Source organism: Nyctibius grandis, chromosome 35, assembly GCF_013368605.1.
Source record: "Nyctibius grandis isolate bNycGra1 chromosome 35, bNycGra1.pri, whole genome shotgun sequence".
Taxonomy (NCBI): Eukaryota; Metazoa; Chordata; class Aves; order Nyctibiiformes; family Nyctibiidae; genus Nyctibius; species Nyctibius grandis.
In genome coordinates, this window is record NC_090692.1 from 416,659 (window position 1) to 436,146 (window position 19,488).

Here is a 19,488-nt window from a genome sequence, read left to right on the forward strand (position 1 = left end):
CCCATCTCCCCCCCAGCCCCCCCTCGGGGTCCCCCCCGCCCTGCAGACCACCCCCCCATCCCCAAACCAAGGCCTTTACCCCCCCGTTTGCCCCCTCTATTTGCCCCCCCCCCCCCCCCATCCCCTCACCACTGTGATACCTCTCACCCCCCACCCACGATTTCCCCCCCCCTCCCCCAAACTCTAGGGTCCCCCCACCCTCCCAGGACCCCCCCCCTCAAACCCCTGCAGCCCCCCCCAGCCCTGCAACCCCCCCAGGCCCCACTCTTGCCCCCCCAGCTCCTCTCCTCCAGCCCCACTCCCCCCAGTCCCTCACCCCAGTGACAACTCTCACCGCCCCCCCCACGCCTTTCCCCCCACACCCCCCAAACTTTAGGGTCCCACCACCCTCCCAGGACCCCCCCCCCACCCCCGTGCCCCCCCCCAGCCCCCCGCCATGCTGAGCCAGCGGATGCAGGAGCTGGAGGAGGTGAGCAAGGAGCTGCTGAAGGTGCTGCTGTCGGACTGGGCCGACAACCTCCTGCGCCGCAGCCTGGACAAACGGGCCCGCATGGAGGACCAGCTGCTGGCCACGCAGGCCACGGCCACCCAGCTGCTCAGAGGTGAGCCCCCCGCTCCCCATCGTGTCCCCCCACCTCCATAAACCCCCCCTTGATGTCACCTTCTGCCCTCAGAGCTCACCACGGCCGAGGAGACGGTGGCCCAGACCCTCCTGGACCAGGAGAGCCAGCTCCAACGCTCGCTCCGGCGGCTGCAGGACCTGGAAGAGGAGCTGCTGCGGGCCCGGGAGGCCGGTGCCAGCCTCGAGGCCAGCAAGAAATATCCTTTTTAGGGGAGGGGGGGGTCCCCGTTGTCCTTTTGGGGGGGGTCTCACCCACCCCGTTGTCTCCCTTCACTGCCCCACCGCCCTGCGAGCGGAGCTGGAGGAGCTGCGGGAGCAGAGCCGGCGGCTGGAGGAGGCCGGGGAGCGGGAGGAGGAGGCCGTGCCCTCCGCTGCGTGAGTTGGGGGGGGGCAACGGGGGGGGGGGACACCCCCACACCCCCCTAAAGCCCCTCTGAGCCCCCCCGTGCCCCCCGCAGCTACGTGACGCAGCTCTACTACAAGATCAGCCGCATCGACTGGGACTACGAGGCCGAGCCGGTGCAGATCAGAGGCAGTGAGTGTCCCCCCGTGTCCCCCCCGCCCCCTCACTCTCTTACCCCCCCCTTAACCCCCCCCTCTTCTTTTTTACCCCCCCCCCAAGTCCACTACGGCCCCGACATCGCTCAGCCCATCGACATCGACGGCAGCCGCCACTCCCCCTGCTTCGTCAGCGATTACCTGTGGAGCCTGGTGCCCACGGCGTGGTGAGGGGCACGGCCCCCCCAGGGTGACACCGAGCCCCCCCCCCGCCACGACGCAGAACCCCCCCCTCAGCCTTCACCCCCCCCCCCTCCATCTTAATCACAAAAGTCTCTTTATTTCTGTAACAAGGGTTTGGAAATCATTAAAACCAGTCGATCGCGCCGGGAGGGGGGGTGTGAATCCGCCTCCCCCCTCCCCAAAAGTGGGAGGTGGGATTTTGGGGGGGGGCCTGTGACCCCCCCACGAGCGTCCATGTGGCCAACGAGGCGTGGGGTGGCCGGCGACACCCCCCCCCCCCCCTCCGTGCCACGTTCACCCACCGCCGTGGGGAAAAAGGGGTTGGGGGGTGACGGGGGGGGACACAAACCCACATCCAGTCCCCCCCCCCCCTCACCCCTCTCCCCACGGCGGCGCCGGGGTTAGCAGGGACAGTCCCCGGGGGGGTCGGTTTGTTTGTGGCACGGCTCCATGGTGATGGCCACCCCCACCCCGCTGCGTCCCGACGTCATCCGCGTCACCTCCGTCCACGCGTCGGCCCCGGGGTCGTAACACTCCACCGAGTCCAGGAACGTGTGGCCGTCGTAACCCCCTGCGAGAGCCAAGGGGTTCAGCCCCCCCCCCTCCCCAGGCCACGAGACACCCCCCCCCCCCCCCCTAAAACAGCACCTACCCAGGACGTAGATCTTGCCCTGGTAGACGGTGACGCCGAGGGCGCTGCGCCGGTACCGCATGGGCGCCACGAAGCTCCAGGCGTCCGTCTCCACCTCGTAGCGCTCCGTGGTGTTGAGCTGGTCCGTCCCGTCGTAGCCCCCCATGGCGTAGACGCAGTTGTTGAGGGCGCAGACCCCTGGGGGGGGGGATAGAGTTGGTGAGACACCCCCCACCCTGAATCCGTGGGGTTGGAGGAGCCCTCTGGGCTCATCGAGTCCAACCATGGCCCTGACACCACCATGGCAACTAGCCCAGGGCACTAAGTGCCATGGCCAGGCTTGTCTTAAACCCCCCCAGAGATGGTGACTCCCCCACCTCCCTGGGCAGCCCCTTCCAGTGTCTGATGACCCTTGCTGAGAAGAAATGCTTGGAAAGGAGCTTTTGGGTGGAAAGGGCCTTTAAGACCATCAAGTCATGTTGCCATGGTGGTGCCAGGGCAATGGTTGGACTCGATGAGCCCAGAGGGCTCTGCCAACCTCAGTGATTCTGTGATTCTCTAAGTCCAACCCTTAACCCAACACTGCCAAGGCCACCCCTAACCATGTCCCTCAGCACCACATCTCCACGGCTTTTAGATCCCCCCAGAGATGGTGACTCCACCACCTCCCTGGGCAGCCCCTTCCAGTGTCTGATGACCCTTGCTGAGAAGAAATGCTTCCTGATGGCCAACCTGACCCTCCTCTGGCCAACCTTGACCCTACACCCTCCCTTCAGGCAGTTGTAGACTGCACTAAGGTCACCTCTGAGCCTCCTCTTCTCCAGGCTAAACCCCCCCAGCTCCCTCAGCCGCTCCTCGCAGCTCAGACCCTCCAGACCCTTCCCCACCTTGGTCGCCCTCCTCTGCACTCGCTCCAACCCCTCAACATCTCTCTTGAAGTCCCACCAGGAAGCATTTCTTCTCAGCAAGGGTCATCAGACACTGGAAGGGGCTGCCCAGGGAGGTGGGGGAGTCACCACCTCTGGAGGGGTTTAAGACAAGCCTGGCCATGGCACTTAGTGCCCTGGGCTAGTTGCCATGGTGGTGTCAGGGCCATGGTTGGACTCAATGGTCCCAGAGGCTCTTCCAACCTCAGTGATTCTGGGATTCGAGGGGGCCCACAACTGGACACAGGGTTCAAGGTGTCCCCTCACCAGAGGGACAATCCCTTCCCTAGTCCCACTGGCCACACTAGCCCTCCCAGAGGCCAGGATGCCCTTGGCCTCCTTGGCACGCTGCTGGCTCACGCTCACCCTGTGTCCACCAGCACCCCCAGGGCTCTTCCTCACCCCTCTCCCCCCACCCCGTAGCGCTGCGGGGGGGTCGGTGTGGGCCCCCCCTGCCCCAAACCCCCCCCCAAGTGCCCCCCCCCCCCCTCACCGGCGCCGCTGCGGATGGTGGCCATGGGGGCGATGGCTCGCCAGGCGTCGCGCTCGGGGTTGTAGCACTCGGCCGAGCTCAGGCGGGTGCTGCCGTCGAACCCCCCCACGGCGTAAAGGAGCCGGTTGAGGACGGCCACCCCCACCCCGATGCGGCGCGTCAGCATCGGGGCCACCCCCTGCCACGCGTCCCGCTCCGGCTCGTACCTGGGGGGGGGACACACAACAGCAGGGGCTCAGCACCGGGGGGGGGGGGCCCAGCACCCGTGGGTGAGCCCAGAGGGGTGCAGGCCCCCCCCAGCACCCATGGAGGGGGCACAGGCTCCCCCCAGCGCCCATGGAGGGGGCACAGGCCCCAATTAGACCCCCCCCACTGTGGGGTTGGGCTTGTGTTATCAGCCCCCCCCACCCCAGGGGCAGAGTTGATGCCCCTCCGGGGGGTAAATCTGTGTTTGTCAGGCCTGGGGCAGATTTGGGCCCCCCCAGGGCTGACCAGGGCTTGAATAATCAGCCCCTGGGACCACTTTGGACCCCCCCCAGGGTAAATTTGTGCCCCCCAGGGCAGATTTGGGCCCCCTAGGGCAGACCAGGGCTCATGCTATCAGCCCCTGGGACCAATTTGGGACCCCCCCAGGGCAAATTTGTGCCCCCAGGGCAGACCAGGGCTTGAATAATCAGCCCCTGGGACCAATTTGGGACCCCCCCAGGGCAAATTTGTGCCCCCAGGGCAGACCAGGGCTTACGCAATCAGCCCCTGGGACCAATTTGGGGCCCCCCCCCGGGCAGATTTATGCCCCCCAGGGCTCATGTTATCAGCCCCAGGGGCAGATCTGCCCCCCCCAGGGCAGATTTATGCCCCCAGGGCTTGAGTGATCAGCCCCTGGGACCAATTTGTGCCCCCCAGGGCAGATTTATGCCCCCTAGGGCTTGAGTAATCAGCCCCTGGGTCTAATTTGGACCCCCCCGTGAAGATTCCTCCTCCCCCAGGGCAGATTTATGCCCCCAGGGCTTGAGTAATTAGCCCCTGGGACCAATTTGGGACCCCCCCCAGGGCAGATTTATGCCCCCCAGGGCTCATATTATCAGCCCCAGGGTAGATTTATGCCCCCCCAGGGCAGATTTGTGCCCCCAGGTCTTGAGTAATCAGCCCCTGGGACCAATTTGTGCCCCCCAGGGCAGATTTATGCCCCCCAGGTCTGACCAGGACTTGAGTAATCAGCCCCTGGGGCCAATTTAGACCCCCCCAGGGCAGATTTATGCCCCCCAGGGCAGACTAGGGCTCATATTATCAGCCCCAGGGGCAGATCTGCCCCCCCAGGGCAGATTCCTCCCCCCCCCCGGGCAGATTTATGCCCTCAGGGCTTGACTAATCAGCCCCTGGGACCAATTTGGGCCCCCCCCAAGGCAGATTTATGCCCCCCAGGGCAGACTAGGGCTCATATTATCAGCCCCAGGGACAGATATGCCCCCCCAGGGCAGATTTATGCCCCCAGGGCTTGAGTAATCAGCCCCTGGGACCAATTTATGCCCCCCAAAGCAGATTTATGCCCCCCAGAGTAGACCAGGGCTCATGCTATCAGCCCATGGGACCAATTTGCCCCCCCCAGGGCAGATTTATGCCCCCCAGGGCTCATATTATCAGCCCCAGGGTAGATTTATGCCCCTAGGGCTTGAGTAATCAGCCCCTGGGACCAATTTGTACCCCCCAGGGCAGATTTATGCCACCCAGGGCTCATATTATCAGCCCCAGGCGCATATCTGCCCCCCCAGGGCAGATTTATGCCCCCCAGGGCTGACCAGGACTTGAGTAATCAGCCCCTGGGGCCAATTTAGACCCCCCCAGGGCAGATTTATGCCCCCCAGAGCAGACTAGGGCTCATATTATCAGCCCCAGGGACAGATCTGCCCCCCCAGGGCAGATTTATGCCCCCAGGGCTTGAGTAATCAGCCCCTGGGACCAATTTGTACCCCCCAGGGCAGATTTATGCCACCCAGGGCTCATATTATCAGCCCCAGGCGCATATCTGCCCCCCCAGGGCAGATTTATGCCCCCCAGGGCTGACCAGGACTTGAGTAATCAGCCCCTGGGGCCAATTTAGACCCCCCCAGGGCAGATTTATGCCCCCCAGAGCAGACTAGGGCTCATATTATCAGCCCCAGGGACAGATCTGCCCCCCCAGGGCAGATTTATGCCCCCAGGGCTTGAGTAATCAGCCCCTGGGACCAATTTGGGCCCCCCAGGGCAGATTTATGCCCCCCAGGGCTCATGTTATCAGCCCCAGGGGCAGATCTGCCCCCCCAGGGCTGACCAGGGCTTGAGTAATCAGCCCCTGGGACCAATTTGGACCCCCCCCAGGGCAGAATTTATGCCCCCCAGGGCACATTTATACCCCCCAGGGCTGACCAGGGCTTGAGTAATCAGTCCCTGGGACCAATTCATGCCCCCCAGGGCAGATTCATGCCCCCCAGGGCAGATTTGTGCCCCCCAGGGCTCATATTATCCCCCCCAGGGTAGATTTATCCCCCCCAGGGTAGATTTATGCCCCCCTGGGCAGATTTGGGCCCCCCTGGGCAGACCAGGGCTCATGCTATCAGCCCCTGGGACCAATTTGGACCCCCCAGGGCAGATTTATGACCCTCAGGGTTTGAGTAATCAGCCCCTGGGACCAATTTGGACCCCCCAGGGCAGATTTATGACCCCCAGGGTTTGAGTAATCAGCCCCTGGGACCAATTTGGACCCCCCAGGGCAGATTTGGCCCCCCCCAGGGCTCGTTACCACCCCGCTACACCCCTACCCCCCCCCCTTCCTTACCCCCCCCCTCACCTCTCCACGCTGCTGTGGTGAACGCACCCGTGCGACCCCCCCACGGCGTAAATCATGCCGTCGATGACGCCGACGCCGATGCGGTTGCGGGGGACGCTCATGGGGGCGCACGGCGACCACTGGTTGGTCATGGGGTTGTAACAGTCGAGGGCGGCCGAGTCCGTGTTGCCGTCGGGGGAATTATTCCTCCCGCCGACGGCGTAAAACAGCCCCCCCACCACGCACCCCCCCAAGCCGCTGCGGGGCACGTGGAGGTCGGCCAGGCGCAGCCAGGAGCCGTCGCGGGGGTTGTAAGCTTCCAAAGAACTTAAGGATTGTCGGTAGTAGCCGCCGGCCGTGTAGATGAGCTGGGCCACCTTGGGGGTGCGGGAGGGGGCCAGCTGGGTGGGCTTGTGGAGGGTGAGATCCTGGAAGATCTGGGCCAGGTAGTCCTTGGAGGGGGTGTCGGAGCGGAGGATCTCGCACTTCTGGAGCTGGGTCTGGAGGAAGAGCGGGGTGAGGGCATGGCAGCGGACGGCGCGCAGCAGGGCCTGCACGTAGGGCCGCCGCGCCCCGCTGTCGTGCTTCACCCAGTTGATGCAGGCGTGGAAAACCTCCGACTCGCAGCGCACGTTCAGCTCGTCCCGGCTGATGAGGGTCACCAGTTGGCACGGGGAGAGGTTGAAGAATTCCTCCTGCTTGGAGACCTGGTGTGGAAAGGGGTGAGGGGGTGAGTGTGGGGGGGAGAGCGCCCCAAAAATGAGACAGTGTCCTTAAAAATATACATAGAGCATCCCAAAAATGGATATAGTGTCCCTAAAAATACATACAGCATTCCTAAAATACACAGAGCACCCCAAAAATCGATACAGCACCCCAAAAATTATATATAGCACCTCTAAAATACAGCACCCAAAAATATACACACAGCACCCCAAAAATGCATAAAGCATCCTAAAAAATACACAGAGCATCTCAAAAATGGATACAGCATCCCTAAAAAATACATACAGCATCCCTAAAAATGCATATAGCACCCAAAAATATACATACAGCACCCAAAAATTAGATATAGCACCCCAAAAAATACACAGCACCCCAAAAAATTCCTCCTGCTTGGAGACCTGGTGTGGAAAGGGGTGAGGGGGTGAGTGGGGGGCGGGTAGAGCACTGAAAATGATACAGCGTCCCTAAAAATAGATGTAGCACCCAAAAATATACATATAGCACCCCAAAAATGGATACAGGACCCAAAAAATAGATAGAGCACCCTAAAAAATACAGAGCGTCCCCAAAAAATACACACAGCACCTAAAAATATACATACAGCACCCCAAAAATGGATACAGCATCCCAAAAATTAGATATAGCACCCCTAAAATACACACAGCACCCAAAAATACACAGAGCACCCCAAAAATATACATATAGCACCCCAAAAATGGATACAGCATCCCAAAAATACACAGAGCACCCCAAAAAATAGATACAGCACCCAAAAATATACATATAGCACCCCAAAAAATACACAGAGCACCCCAAAAATATACATAGAGCACCCAAAAATGGATACAGCATCCTAAAAATGATACAGCATCCCTAAAATTAGTTATAGCACCCCAAAAAAAACACAGAGTGCCCCAAAAATGGATATAGCACCCCAAAAATACACACAGCACCCCAAAAAATTCCTCCTGCTTGAAGACCTGGCGTGGAAAGGGGTGAGGGGGTGAGTGTGGGGGCGGGTAGAGCACTGAAAATGATACAGCGTCCCAAAAAATAGATGTAGCACCCAAAAATATACATATAGCACCCCAAAAATGGATACAGGACCCAAAAAATAGATATAGCACCCTAAAAAATACAGAGCATCCCCGAAAAATACACACAGCACCCAAAAATATACATACAGCACCCCAAAAATGGATACAGCATCCCAAAAATTAGATATAGCATCCCTAAAATACACACAGCACCCAAAAATACACAGAGCACCCAAAAAATATACATATAGCACCCCAAAAATGCATACAGCATCCCAAAAATCAGATATAGCATCCCTAAAATACACAGAGCACCCCAAAAAATAGATACAGCACCCAAAAATTAGATATAGCACCCCAAAAAATACACACAGCAACCCAAAAATATACATATAGCATCCCAAAAATGGATACAGCATCCCAAAAAATACACAGAGCATCTCAAAAATGGATACAGCACCCCAAAAAATGGATACAGCATCCCTAAAAATGCATATAGCACCCAAAAATATACATACAGCACCCAAAAATTAGATATAGCACCCCAAAAAATACACAGCACCCCAAAAAATTCCTCCTGCTTGGAGACCTGGCGTGGAAAGGGGCAATGGGGTGAGTGTGGGGGGCAGAGCACCCTGAAAATGGATACAGCGTCCCTAAAAATAGATATAGCATCCCTAAAAAATGGATACAGCATCCTTAAAATACCCAGAGCACCCCAAAAATGGATACAGAGTCCCAAAAAATATATACAGCATCCCTAAAAATACACACAGCATCCCTAAAAATGGATACAGTGTCCCAAAAATACAGCACCCCAAAACATACACACAGCACCCAAAAAACACATAGAGCACCCCAAAAATGCATACAGTATCCTAAAAAATACACAGAGCATCCCAAAACATACATACAGCATCCCTAAAATACACACGACATCCCTAAAAATGCATAGAGCACCCAAAAATACACACAGCACCCAAAAATATATACACAGCACCCCAAAAATTAGATATAGCACCCTAAAAAATACACAGAGCACCCCAAAAATAGATACAGCATCCCTAAAATACACACAGCATCCCAAAAATGGATATAGCGTCCCCAAAAATATATACAGCACCCTAAAATACACAGAGCACCCCAAAAAAATACACACAGCACCCAAAAATATACATAGAGCACCCCAAAAATGGATACAGCATCCCAAAAATTAGATATAGCATCCCTAAAATACACAAAGCACCCCAAAAAATAGATACAGCACCCAAAAATTAGATATAGCACCCCAAAAAATACACACAGCACCCAAAAATATACATAGAGCACCCAAAAATGGATACAGCACCCAAAAATGATACAGCATCCCTAAAATTAGTTATAGCACCCCAAAAAAAACACAGAGCGCCCCAAAAATGGATATAGCACCCCAAAAATACACACAGCACCCAAAAAATACATACAGGGCTCCCCTGCCCAGGCCCCCCAGCGCCCAAAAAGGGGTCCTCACTCCTCCCCAGGCCCCCCCACCCCTGGGACCCCCTCCCCAGCCCTTCCTCACCCCCAGGCCCCCCCTCCCCAGCCCTTCCTCACCCCTAGGGCCCCCTCCCCAGCCCCCAAAACAGGGGGTCTCACCCCTCCCCAGGCCCCCCAGCCCCCCAAACAGGGGGTCTCACCCCTCCCCAGGCCCCCCAGCCCCCAAAACAGGGGGTCTCACTCCTCCCCAGGCCCCCCCCCCTCACCCCTGGGACCCCCTCCCCAGCCCCACCAGACCCCCAAAACAGGGGGTCTCACTCCTCCCCAGCCCTCCCTCACCCCTAGGGCCCCCTCCCCAGCCCCCAAAACAGGGGGTCTCACCCCTCCCCAGGCCCCCCCACCCCTAGAGCTTCCCTCCCCAGGCCCCCCAGCCCCCCAAAACAGGGGTCTTGCTCTTCCCCAGCCCCCAAAAAGGGGGTCTCGCTCCTCCCCAGCCCCCCAAAACAGGGGGTCTTGCTCCTCCCCAGGCCCCCCCACCCCTGGCACCCCCTCCCCAGCCCTCCCTCACCCCCAGGACCCCCTCCTCAGCCCCCAAAACAGGGGGTCTCACCCCTCAGCCCTCCCTCACCCCCAGACCTCCCCTCCCCAAGCCCCCCAGCCCCCCAAAAAGGGGGTCTTGCTCCTCCCCAGCCCCCAAAGAGGGGGTCTCACTCCTCTCCAGGCCCCCCCCCTACCCCTAGGGCCCCCTCCCCAGCCCTCCCTCACCCCCAGGCCCCCCTCCCCAGCCCTCCCTCACCCCCAGGACCCCCTCCCCAGCCCTCCCTCACCCCCAGGCCCCCCCCCCCAGCCCTCCCTCACCCCCAGGACCCCCCCCCCCCCCCACCCCCTCACCTCCCCGAAGTGCATGTAGATGTACTCGCGGGCCTTCTGGTGGAGGTCGAGGCAGCCGATCTGCTCGGCGAAGGCGGCGATGCCGATGGCGTTGGTGGGGTGCAGCTGCTGGACGAGGAAGTGGGAGCAGGCGCGGACGACGCTGTCGATCTGGTACATGACGGCGCCGTTGAGGACGTGCAGGACGCACTTCTCGCCCACCGCGATGGACGCCGTGTAGGCGAACTCCACCAGGCGCTCCATGACGCGCGGGTGGACGCCCTCGATGGGGATCACCTCCATGCCTTGCTCCCGCAGCCCCGACGTGAACATGGCCTTGAAGACGGGGCTCGACGACGCCAACACGACCTTGTGGGCCAGGAAATCGGCCGGCGGCACGTCGCGGCGGTACCGCACGCGCAAGGTGACGTCGCAGAGCTGCCGGTCCAGCCGCAGCTGGTTCATGATGGCCAAGGCGGCGCTGGGGTGGTCCTCGAGGCTGTAGTTGAAGGAGCCCGAGCCCCCGCCTGGGGAGGGGGTCACCTCCGCGGGGCACTCGGGGGGCGGCGGCGAGGAGGAGGAGGAGGAGGAGGAAGACATGGCCCCAGCATGGCAGGTGCCCTCCTTTGGGGTGGGGGTTAGGAGGGGTGAGGGGAGGAGAACCTGTGGGGAGAGAAAGGGGGGGTTAAAGAACGGGGAAACTGAGGCACGGAGGATTCAGAGGGGTGGGAACCCCCCCAGAGCAGCTCCAGCACCCACTGGGGAAACTGAGGCACGGGGAGGGCGTAAAGGGTGGGGAAACTGAGGCACGGGGGGGTCAGAGGGGTGGGAACCCCCCCAGAGCAGCCCCAGCACCTACTGGGGAAACTGAGGCACGGGGAGGGTGGTTAAAGGGTGGGGAAACTGAGGCACACGGGGGGTAAAGGGTGGGGAAACTGAGGCACGGGGGGGTTAGAGGGGTGGGAGCTCCCCCAGATCAGCCCCAGCACCTACTGGGGAAACTGAGGCACGGGGGGGTTAGAGGGGTGGGAGCCCCCCCATAGCAGCCCCAGTATGTGCTGGGGAAACTGAGGCACGGGGGGGGTAAAGGGTGGGGAAACTGAGGCACGGGGGGGGTTAGAGGGGTGGGAGCTCCCCCAGAGCAGCCCCAGTATGTGCTGGGGAAACTGAGGCACGGAGGGGGTAAAGGGTGGGGAAACTGAGGCACGGGGGGGTTAGAGGGGTGGGAGCCCCCCATAGCAGCCCCAGTATGTGCTGGGGAAACTGAGGCACGGAGGGGGTCACCTCCGCAGGGCAGTCGGGGGGCGGCGGCGAGGAGGAGGAGGAGGAGGAGGAAGACATGGCCCCAGCATGGCAGGTCCCCTCCTTCGGGGTGGGGGTTAGGAGGGGTGAGGGGAGGAGAACCTGTGGGGAGAGAGAGAGAGGGTTAAGGGGTGGGGAAACTGAGGCATGGGGGGCTCAGAGGGGTGGGAACCCCCCCAGAGCAGCTCCAGCACCCACTGGGGAAACTGAGGCACAGGGGGGGGGCGTAAAGGGTGGGGAAACTGAGGCACGGAGGGTTCAGAGGGGTGGGAACCCCCCCAGACTATCCACAGCACCTACTGGGGAAACTGAGGCACGGGGAGGGGGTAAAGGGTGGGGAAACTGAGGCACGGGGGGGGTTAGAGGGGTGGGAGCCCCCCCTAACTGTCCCCAGCACCCACTGGGGAAACTGAGGCACGCGGGGGTTCAGAAGGGTGGGAGCTCCCCCAGAGCAGCCCCAGTATGTGCTGGGGAAACTGAGGCACGGGGAGGGGGTCACCTCCGCGGGGCACTCGGGGGGCGGCGGCGAGGAGGAGGAGGAGGAGGGGGAGAAGACATGGCCCCAGCATGGCAGGTGCCCTCCTTTGGGGTGGGGGTTAGGAGGGGTGAGGGGATGAGAACCTGTGGGGGGAGAGAAAGGGGGGGTTAAAGAACGGGGAAACTGAGGCACGGAGTGTTCAGAGGGGTGGGAACCCCCCCAGATCAGCCCCAGCATGTGCTGGGGAAACTGAGGCACGGGGAGGGTGGGTAAAGGGTGGGGAAACTGAGGCACGGGGAGGGTAGAGGGGTGGGAGCCCCCCCAGATCAGCCCCAGCACCCACTGGGGAAACTGAGGCACGGAGGGGGTAAAGGGTGGGGAAACTGAGGCACAGGGGGGATGTCAGAGGGAAAAGCCCCCCCCAGCCCCCCCCCTTCAGCACCCACTGGGGAAACTGAGGCACGGGGGGGTAAAGGGTGGGGAAACTGAGGCACGGGGGGGTAGAGGGGTGGGAGCTCCCCCAGATCAGCCCCAGCACCCACTGGGGAAACTGAGGCACGGGGAGGGGGTAAAGGGTGGGGAAACTGAGGCACGGGGGGGGTGTCAGAGGGAAAAGCCCCCCCCAGCCTTCCCCTTCAGCACCCACTGGGGAAACTGAGGCACGGGGGGCCTCCCCCCCCATTTCCCCACGCAGCCCCCCCTCCCCCCCCCACCCCGCCACCATGGGGGGGGACTGTCCCCCCCTTGTCCCCCCCCCTGTCCCCTCCCTGTCCCTCCCCCACCGTGTCTGTCGCGGGGGGGCTGCAAGGAGCCAAACCCCCCCCCCCGGGGGAGGGTCCCGGGGGCGGGGCCGGGCGTGGGGGGGTCCCGGGGGGTCCCGGGGGTCTCACCCGGCCATGGCGCGGCCCCGGCGGCGGCGGGAGGCGGCGGGGGGGGGGGGGGGGGGGGGGGGGGGGCCGTGACTAAGCAGCGCGCGGAGCCCCCGCCGCGGTAAGAGTCCCGGTGGCCACGCCCCCCCGCGAGTGACGTCACGGCCGCCACGCCACGCCCCCCCGCCACGCCCCCCCGCCAGAATAAGAGTCTCCCGGTGGCGGCGGCGCCGGGGGAGGGGCGGGAGGATTGCGGGGACGCGCGGGGGGGGACCCGTGTCACCCTGGAGGGGGGTGTCCCTCCCCCCGTGTCACCCCTGGGTGCCCCCGTGTCCCCTCCCCGTGCCCCCGTGGGTGTCCCGGTGTCCCCCGTAGGTGTCCCCTCCCGGTGTCCCCTCCCGGTGTCCCGGTATCCCCTCCTGGTGTCCCCATGGGTGTCCCCAGGGTGTCCCCGCGGGTGTCCCCTCTGGGTCCCCTGTCGGTGTCCCCTCCCGGTGTCCTCTCCCGGTGGCCCCGTGACCCCTCCCGGTGTCCCCGTGTCCCCTCCCGGTGCCCCGTGGGTGTCCTGGTGTCCCCTCCTGACGTGCCCTTGGGTGTCCTGGGTGTCCCCCGTGGGTGTCCCCTCCCGGTGTCCTCTCCCTGTGTCCCCGTGTCCCTTCCCCGTGTCCCCGTGGGTGTCCCCGTGGGTGTCCCCTCCCGGTGTCCCCGTGTCCCTTCCTGATGTCCCCCGTGGGTGTCCCCTCCCGGTGTCCTCTCCCGGTGCCCCCGTGTCCCCTCCCGGTGTCCCCATGGGTGTCCCCCGTGGGTCCTCTCTTGGTGCCCCGTGGGTGTCCCCGTGTCCCTTCCTGATGTCCCCGTGGGTGTCCCGGTGTCCCCCGTCGGTGTCCCCTCCCGGTGTCCTCTCCCGGTGTCCCCTTGTCCCCTCCCCGTGCCCCGTGGGTGTCCCCCGTGGGTCCTCTCGGTGCCCCGTGGGTGTCCTGGTGTCCCCCGTGGGTGTCCCCGTGTCCCCTCCCCGTGTCCCCTCTTGGTGCCCCGTGGGTGTCCCCATGGGTGTCCCCGTGTCCCCCACGGGTGTCCCCGCGCTGTCCCCGCTCGCGGGGGCTCCAAAAACGCCTTTTATTAAAAATTCGTTACAAAACCGCGCGCGGGGGGGGGGGGGGGAAGACGGAGGGGGGGAGACAGGGGGGGACACGGGGGACAGGGACACCCCCTCCGGTCCCTGCCAGCGCGGGGAGGGACACACAGTGTCACGGCCGGGGATGGGGACAGGGATAGGGACAGGGATGGGGACAGGATGGGGACACGCAGCCCTGCCCACGCTGGGGAGGGGACAGGGAGGGGGACAGGGACACACATGGGGACAGGATGGGGACAGGGATGGGGACAGGGACACACAGGGGGACAGGGAGGGGACAGGGATGGCGTGAGGACACAGATGAGGACAGGGATGGACATGGGGGCAGAGAGGGGACAGGAATGGGGACAGGATGGACACAGGGACAGGGAGGGGACAGAGATGGTGACAGGGATGGTGACAGGGGTGGCATGAGGACACAGATGGGGACAGGAGTGAACACAGCGACAGGGACAGGGATGAGGACAGGGATGGGGACAGGAATGGACACAGGGACACACACAGGGACAGGGAGGGGACAGGGATGGACACAGGGACAGGGAGGGGACAGGGATGGGGACAGGGGTGGCATGAGGACATGGATGGGGACAGGGATGAGGACAGGGATGGTGACAGGGGTGGCATGAGGACACGGATGGGGACAGGGATGAGGACAGGGATGGTGACAGGGGTGGCATGAGGATACGGATGGGGACAGGGATGGGGACAGGAATGGACACAGGGACACACAGGGGGACAGGGAGGGGACAGGGATGAGGACAGGGATGGGGATGGGGACAGGGGTGGCATGAGGACACGGATGGGGACAGGGATGAGGACAGGGATGGTGACAGGGGTGGCATGAGGACACGGATGGGGACAGGGACACACATGGGGACAGGGATGGACACAGAGCACACACGGGGACAGGAAGGGGACAGGGATGGCGTGAGGACACAGTTGAGGACAGGGATGGGGACAGGGATGGACATGGGGACAGGGAGGGGACAGGGATAGGGACAAGGACACAGATGAGGACAGGGATGAGGAGGGGACAGGATAGGGACAGGGATGGGGACAGGATGGACACGGGACACGCATGGGGACAGGGATGGGATGGGCTGGGGACAGCGATGGGGAGGGGACAGCGATGGGGAGGGGACAGGATGGGGACAGGGCTGGACACGGGGACACTCACGGGGACAAGCGCCACCGCCAGCCCCCTTCCGCCCCCCCTCACCCCTTGTCCCCCCCCACCCCGCTGCTCTCCCCCCCCCTCCTCCCTCCCGACGACCTCCCCGAGGGGCTCCCGCTGCCCCCCCCCAAACTGGGCACCCCCAACGTGCCACCACCCCCCCCATCCCCACCCCCACCGCCACCATTGTCCCCACGTCCCCCCCCGCAGCCCCCCCGCAGCAGCCGCCCCACGGCGCGGCACATCTCCCGGCTGGTGCCGGTGTAGATGAGGGGGTTGAGTAGAGAGTTGGCCATGGCCAAGCCCAAGAAGTAGTCGGCGTGGTAGAGCACGGCGCAGGCGCGCGGGCAGCACCAGGCGTCGAGGAGGAGGAGGAGGAAGAGCGGCGCCCAACAGGCGATGAAGGTCCCCACCACCACCGTCACCGTCTTCAGCAAAGGCGGCGACTTGGGCGCGGGGCGGAGGTTGGCCGAGCGGCGCACGGCGCGGTAGAGGCGGGCGTAGAGGACGACGATGGCCAGGAGGATGGCGAGGAAGACGGCGACGCAGAAGAAGACGTAGCGCTTGGAGTAGAGCGGGAGGACGGTGGAACACGCCGCCAGGTCGCCCAGGCAGTTCCAGCCCAAGCCCGGCAACGCCGCCAAGGCCACCGCCAGCCCCCAGCTGGCCCCCACCAACCCCCACATCCTGCCCCGCTTGTCGCCGCGCTTCACCCTCACGCGCGCCATGGTGAGGTGCCGCTCGACGGCGATGGCCAACAGGCTCAACACCGAGGCGGCCAAGGTGAGGAAGACTCCTCCTTCGCGGAGGAACCACAAGGCCGGCGTGAGGCGGAAGGTGTTGGCGCCCGAGAGGACGATGTTGGCCGTGTAGGCGACGCCGGCCAACAGGTCGGAGAGGGTGAGGTTGCCCAACAGGTAGAACATGGGCGAGTGGAGCTTCTTGGTCCTCCAGATGGTCACGAGCACCACGAGGTTCTCCAGGACGATGAAGGCGCAGACGAGGAGGAAGAGGAGGGTCTCGGGGCGCAGGCCCCCGCGGTAGCGCCCGGCGTGGAGCTTCCCCGTGTAGTTGTAGTGGAGGGTGAGGACGGCGTCCTCGGGGACGGGCCCCGGCGCCATGGCGGGGTGGGGGGGCTACATGGTGGGGAGCTGCGGGGGGAGAGGGGTGGGGGTGAGGGGGGGGGCACGCGTGTAGGCGTGCACCCCAAAGGGTCTGCGCACCCCAAAGGGTCTCCAGACCCCAAAGGGTCTGGGCACCCCTAAAAGGTCTGTGCACACGTGTACGCGTGTAGGTGAGCACCCCAAAGGGTCTGTGTGTGTGGTCATGTGTGTAGGCGTGCGCCCTATAGGGTCTGTGCACCCCAAAGGGTCTGTGTGTGTGGGCACACGTGTAGGTGTGCACCCCAAAGGGTCTCTGCACCCAAAAGGTCTGTGCACACGTGTACGTGTGCGGGCGTGCACCTCAAAGGGTCCGTGTGCGTGGGCACGCGTGTAGTGTGCAACCTATAGGGTCTGTGCACCCCTAAAAGGTCTGTGCACGTGTGTACGCGTGTAGGCGTGCGCCCCAAAGGGTCTGTATGTGTGTGGCACGCTCACAAGTGTGCACTCTATAGGGTCTCTGCACCCTATAGGGTCTCTGCACCCCTAAAAGGTCTGTGCACACATGTACACATGCGGGCGTGCACCTCAAAGGGTCTGTGCACCCCAAAAAGGTCTGTGCACACGTGTACATGTGCAGGCGTGCACCCCAAAGGGTCCGTGTGCGTGGTCATGTGTGTAGGCGTGCGCCCTATAGGGTCTGTGCACCCCAAAGGGTCTGTGTGTGTGGGCACACGTGTAGGTGTGCACCCTATAGGGTCTGTGCACCCCTAAAAGGTCTGTGCACGCGTGTACACATGCAGGCATGCACCCCAAAGGGTCCATGTGCGTGGGCACGCGTGTAGGCGTGCACCCTATAGGGTCTCTGCACCCCTAAAAGTTCCATGTGCGTGTGCACGCTTGCGTGTGCACGTCCTAACATGCCCATGTGCGTGTGTGAACCCCGACGGGGCTGCGCACACGCGTGTACTCGCCCACGTGTGCCACGAACACACGCGTGTGCGGGGAATCCCAGCGGGGGGGGGGTTATCCCTCCGCACACGCGTGTGCTCGCGCACATGCGCCCTGAAAGGTGCCCCCCCCCCCACGCGTGTTCCCCCCCGCCCCGGGCACCCACCGCACCCACCCACCCACCCAGGCGCGCCCGGGCGAGCGGCGACGTGTCGGGGGCCGCCGCGGGGTCCCGCCATGGGGCGGAGGGGGGGGGGTGTGGGGCGGGGGGGGGACCTGCCCGAATATTTGGGGTGGGAGGGGTGCGGCCGGGCCCCACGGAGGGGGGGGGAGGGGGGGAGCAGGATTGGGGGGGTCTGGGGAGGTGTGGGGCAGGATTGGGGGGGTGTGGGGCAGGACTGGGGGGGTGTGGGGAGGTGTGGGGCAGGATTGGGGGGTACAGAGGAGGTGTGGGGCAGGATTGGGGGGGTGTGGGGCAGGATTGGGGGGGTCTGGGGAGGTGTGGGGCAGGATTGGGGGGTACAGAGGAGGTGTGGGGCAGGATTGGGGGGGTGTGGGGCAGGATTGGGGGGGTCTAGGGAGGTGTGGGGCAGGATTGGGGGGGGTCTGGGGAGGTGTGGGGCAGGATTAGGGGGGTGTGGGGCAGGATTGGGGGGGCCGGGGAGGTGTGGGGCAGGATTGGGGGGGTGTGGGGCAGCATTGGGGGGGTCTGAGGAGGTGTGGGGCAGGATTGGGGGGGTCCGGGGCAGGATTGGGGGGTCCGGGGCAGGATTGGGGGGTGTGGGGCAGGATTGGGGGGTACAGGGGAGGTGTGGGGCAGGATTGGGGGGTGTGGGGCAGGATTGGGGGGTACAGGGGAGGTGTGGGGCAGGATTGGGGGGGTCTGGGGCAGGATTGGGGGGGTCTGGGAGGTGTGGGGCAGGATTAGGGGGGTGTGGGGCAGGATTGGGGGGTACAGGGGAGGTGTGGGGCAGGATTGGGGGGGTGTAGGGCAGGATCGGGGGGGTCTGAGGAGGTGTGGGGCCGGATTGGGGGGGGTCTGGGGCAGGATTGGGGGGGTCTGGGGAGGTGTGGGGCAGGATTAGGGGGGTCTGGGGCAGGATTGGGGGGGCCGGGGAGGTGTGGGGCAGGACTGGGGGGGTGTGGGGCAGGATTGGGGGGTACAGGGAGGTGTGGGGCAGGACTGGGGGGGTCTGGGGCAGGATTGGGGGGGTGTGGGGCAGGATCGGGGGGCAGGAATGACCCCCGCGCCCCCCCCCCAGCCCCATAGCGCCGGCCCCCCCCGCCCCTCCTCCGTGCCTCAGTTTCCCCGGTACCGCCCGTGTCGGTTCCCGGCGGGGCGGGGGGGGGGGGGTCAGGGTGGGGGTCAGGGTGGGGGTCAGGGTGGGGGGGCCCTGCCCGCCCCCCCCCCGCACTCACCGCGGCCCCGGCTCCGCTCCGCAGCTCCGCGCTGGCTCCGGGGGGGGGGGCGGGACCGGGCGGGGCCGGGCGGGGCTGGGGGGGGGGTGGGGATGGGGCTGCCCCTCCCCCCCCCGCTCTGGGACCCCCCCGCGACCCCTAAACCCCCCCGGAGCCCCCCCAGCCCCTCCCCGACCCACGCACGACCCCCCCCAGGTGTGCACGAGCCCCCTGTCCCCCCCCCCCGTGTCACCTCATGGGGTCCCCGTGTCCCCCCCCGACCCCAGTGGGGTCCCTGTGACCCCCCAATGTCACCCCAGGGGGTCGCTGTCCCCCCCCCCCCCGTGTCACCTCACGACCCCTGGGGTGTCCCTGTCCCCCCCCCCGTGTCCCCCCCATGACCCCAGGGTGTCCCTGACCCCCCCAATGTCACCCCAAGGGGTCCCTGTCGCCCCCTGTGTCACCCCACGGCCCCCCTTGTCCCCCCATGACCCCTGGGGGGGCCCCTGTGACCCCCCAATGTCACCCCAGGGGGTCTCTGTCCCCCCCAATGTCACCCCAGGGGGTTCCTGTCCCCCCTCCGTGTCCCCCCATGGCCCCCCGTGTCCCCGCCTGACCCCAGGGGGTCCCTGTGACCCCCCAATGTGACCCCAGAGGGTCCCTGTCCCCCCCAATGTCACCCCAGGGGGTCCCTGTCCCCCCCCCCGTGTCACCTCATGACCCCTGGGGGGTCCCTGTCCACCTCAGTGTGACCCC

General features: G+C 64.2%; 3 protein-coding genes across 10 annotated transcripts; 1 reads left to right on the forward strand and 2 right to left on the reverse strand.

The window, feature by feature from the left end:
• The first annotated feature begins 436 nt into the window (after positions 1 to 436).
• On the forward strand, positions 437 to 1,492 carry SPC24 (SPC24 component of NDC80 kinetochore complex). Its single transcript, XM_068421735.1, has 5 exons — positions 437 to 602; positions 675 to 819; positions 905 to 997; positions 1,081 to 1,157; positions 1,245 to 1,492. The coding sequence occupies exons 1-5, from the start codon at positions 437 to 439 to the stop codon at positions 1,349 to 1,351; spliced, it is 588 nt and encodes a 195-aa protein (XP_068277836.1). The 3' UTR covers positions 1,352 to 1,492.
• On the reverse strand, positions 1,441 to 13,081 carry KEAP1 (kelch like ECH associated protein 1). Of its 8 annotated transcripts, none has more exons than XM_068421732.1 (8): positions 12,996 to 13,081; positions 11,610 to 11,729; positions 10,623 to 10,988; positions 10,347 to 10,496; positions 6,238 to 6,923; positions 3,414 to 3,619; positions 2,016 to 2,192; positions 1,441 to 1,934 (listed from the first exon to the last, which is right to left on the reverse strand). In XM_068421732.1, the coding sequence occupies exons 2-8, from the start codon at positions 11,664 to 11,666 to the stop codon at positions 1,765 to 1,767; spliced, it is 1,812 nt and encodes a 603-aa protein (XP_068277833.1). In that variant the 5' UTR covers positions 11,667 to 11,729; positions 12,996 to 13,081; the 3' UTR covers positions 1,441 to 1,764. The 8 variants fall into 8 exon arrangements, with proteins under 8 accessions (XP_068277833.1, XP_068277830.1, XP_068277827.1 ...); XM_068421729.1 differs by having other exon boundaries at positions 6,238 to 6,716; positions 6,831 to 6,923; positions 10,347 to 10,988; XM_068421726.1 differs by having other exon boundaries at positions 10,347 to 10,988.
• S1PR5 (sphingosine-1-phosphate receptor 5) lies at positions 11,705 to 16,254 on the reverse strand. The gene is made up of 4 exons (XM_068421701.1): positions 15,462 to 16,254; positions 12,127 to 12,248; positions 11,826 to 11,833; positions 11,705 to 11,729 (listed from the first exon to the last, which is right to left on the reverse strand). Exons 1-4 carry the CDS (start codon positions 16,207 to 16,209, stop codon positions 11,705 to 11,707), a joined length of 903 nt encoding a protein of 300 aa, XP_068277802.1. The 5' UTR covers positions 16,210 to 16,254.
• Positions 16,255 to 19,488: the final 3,234 nt, after the last annotated feature.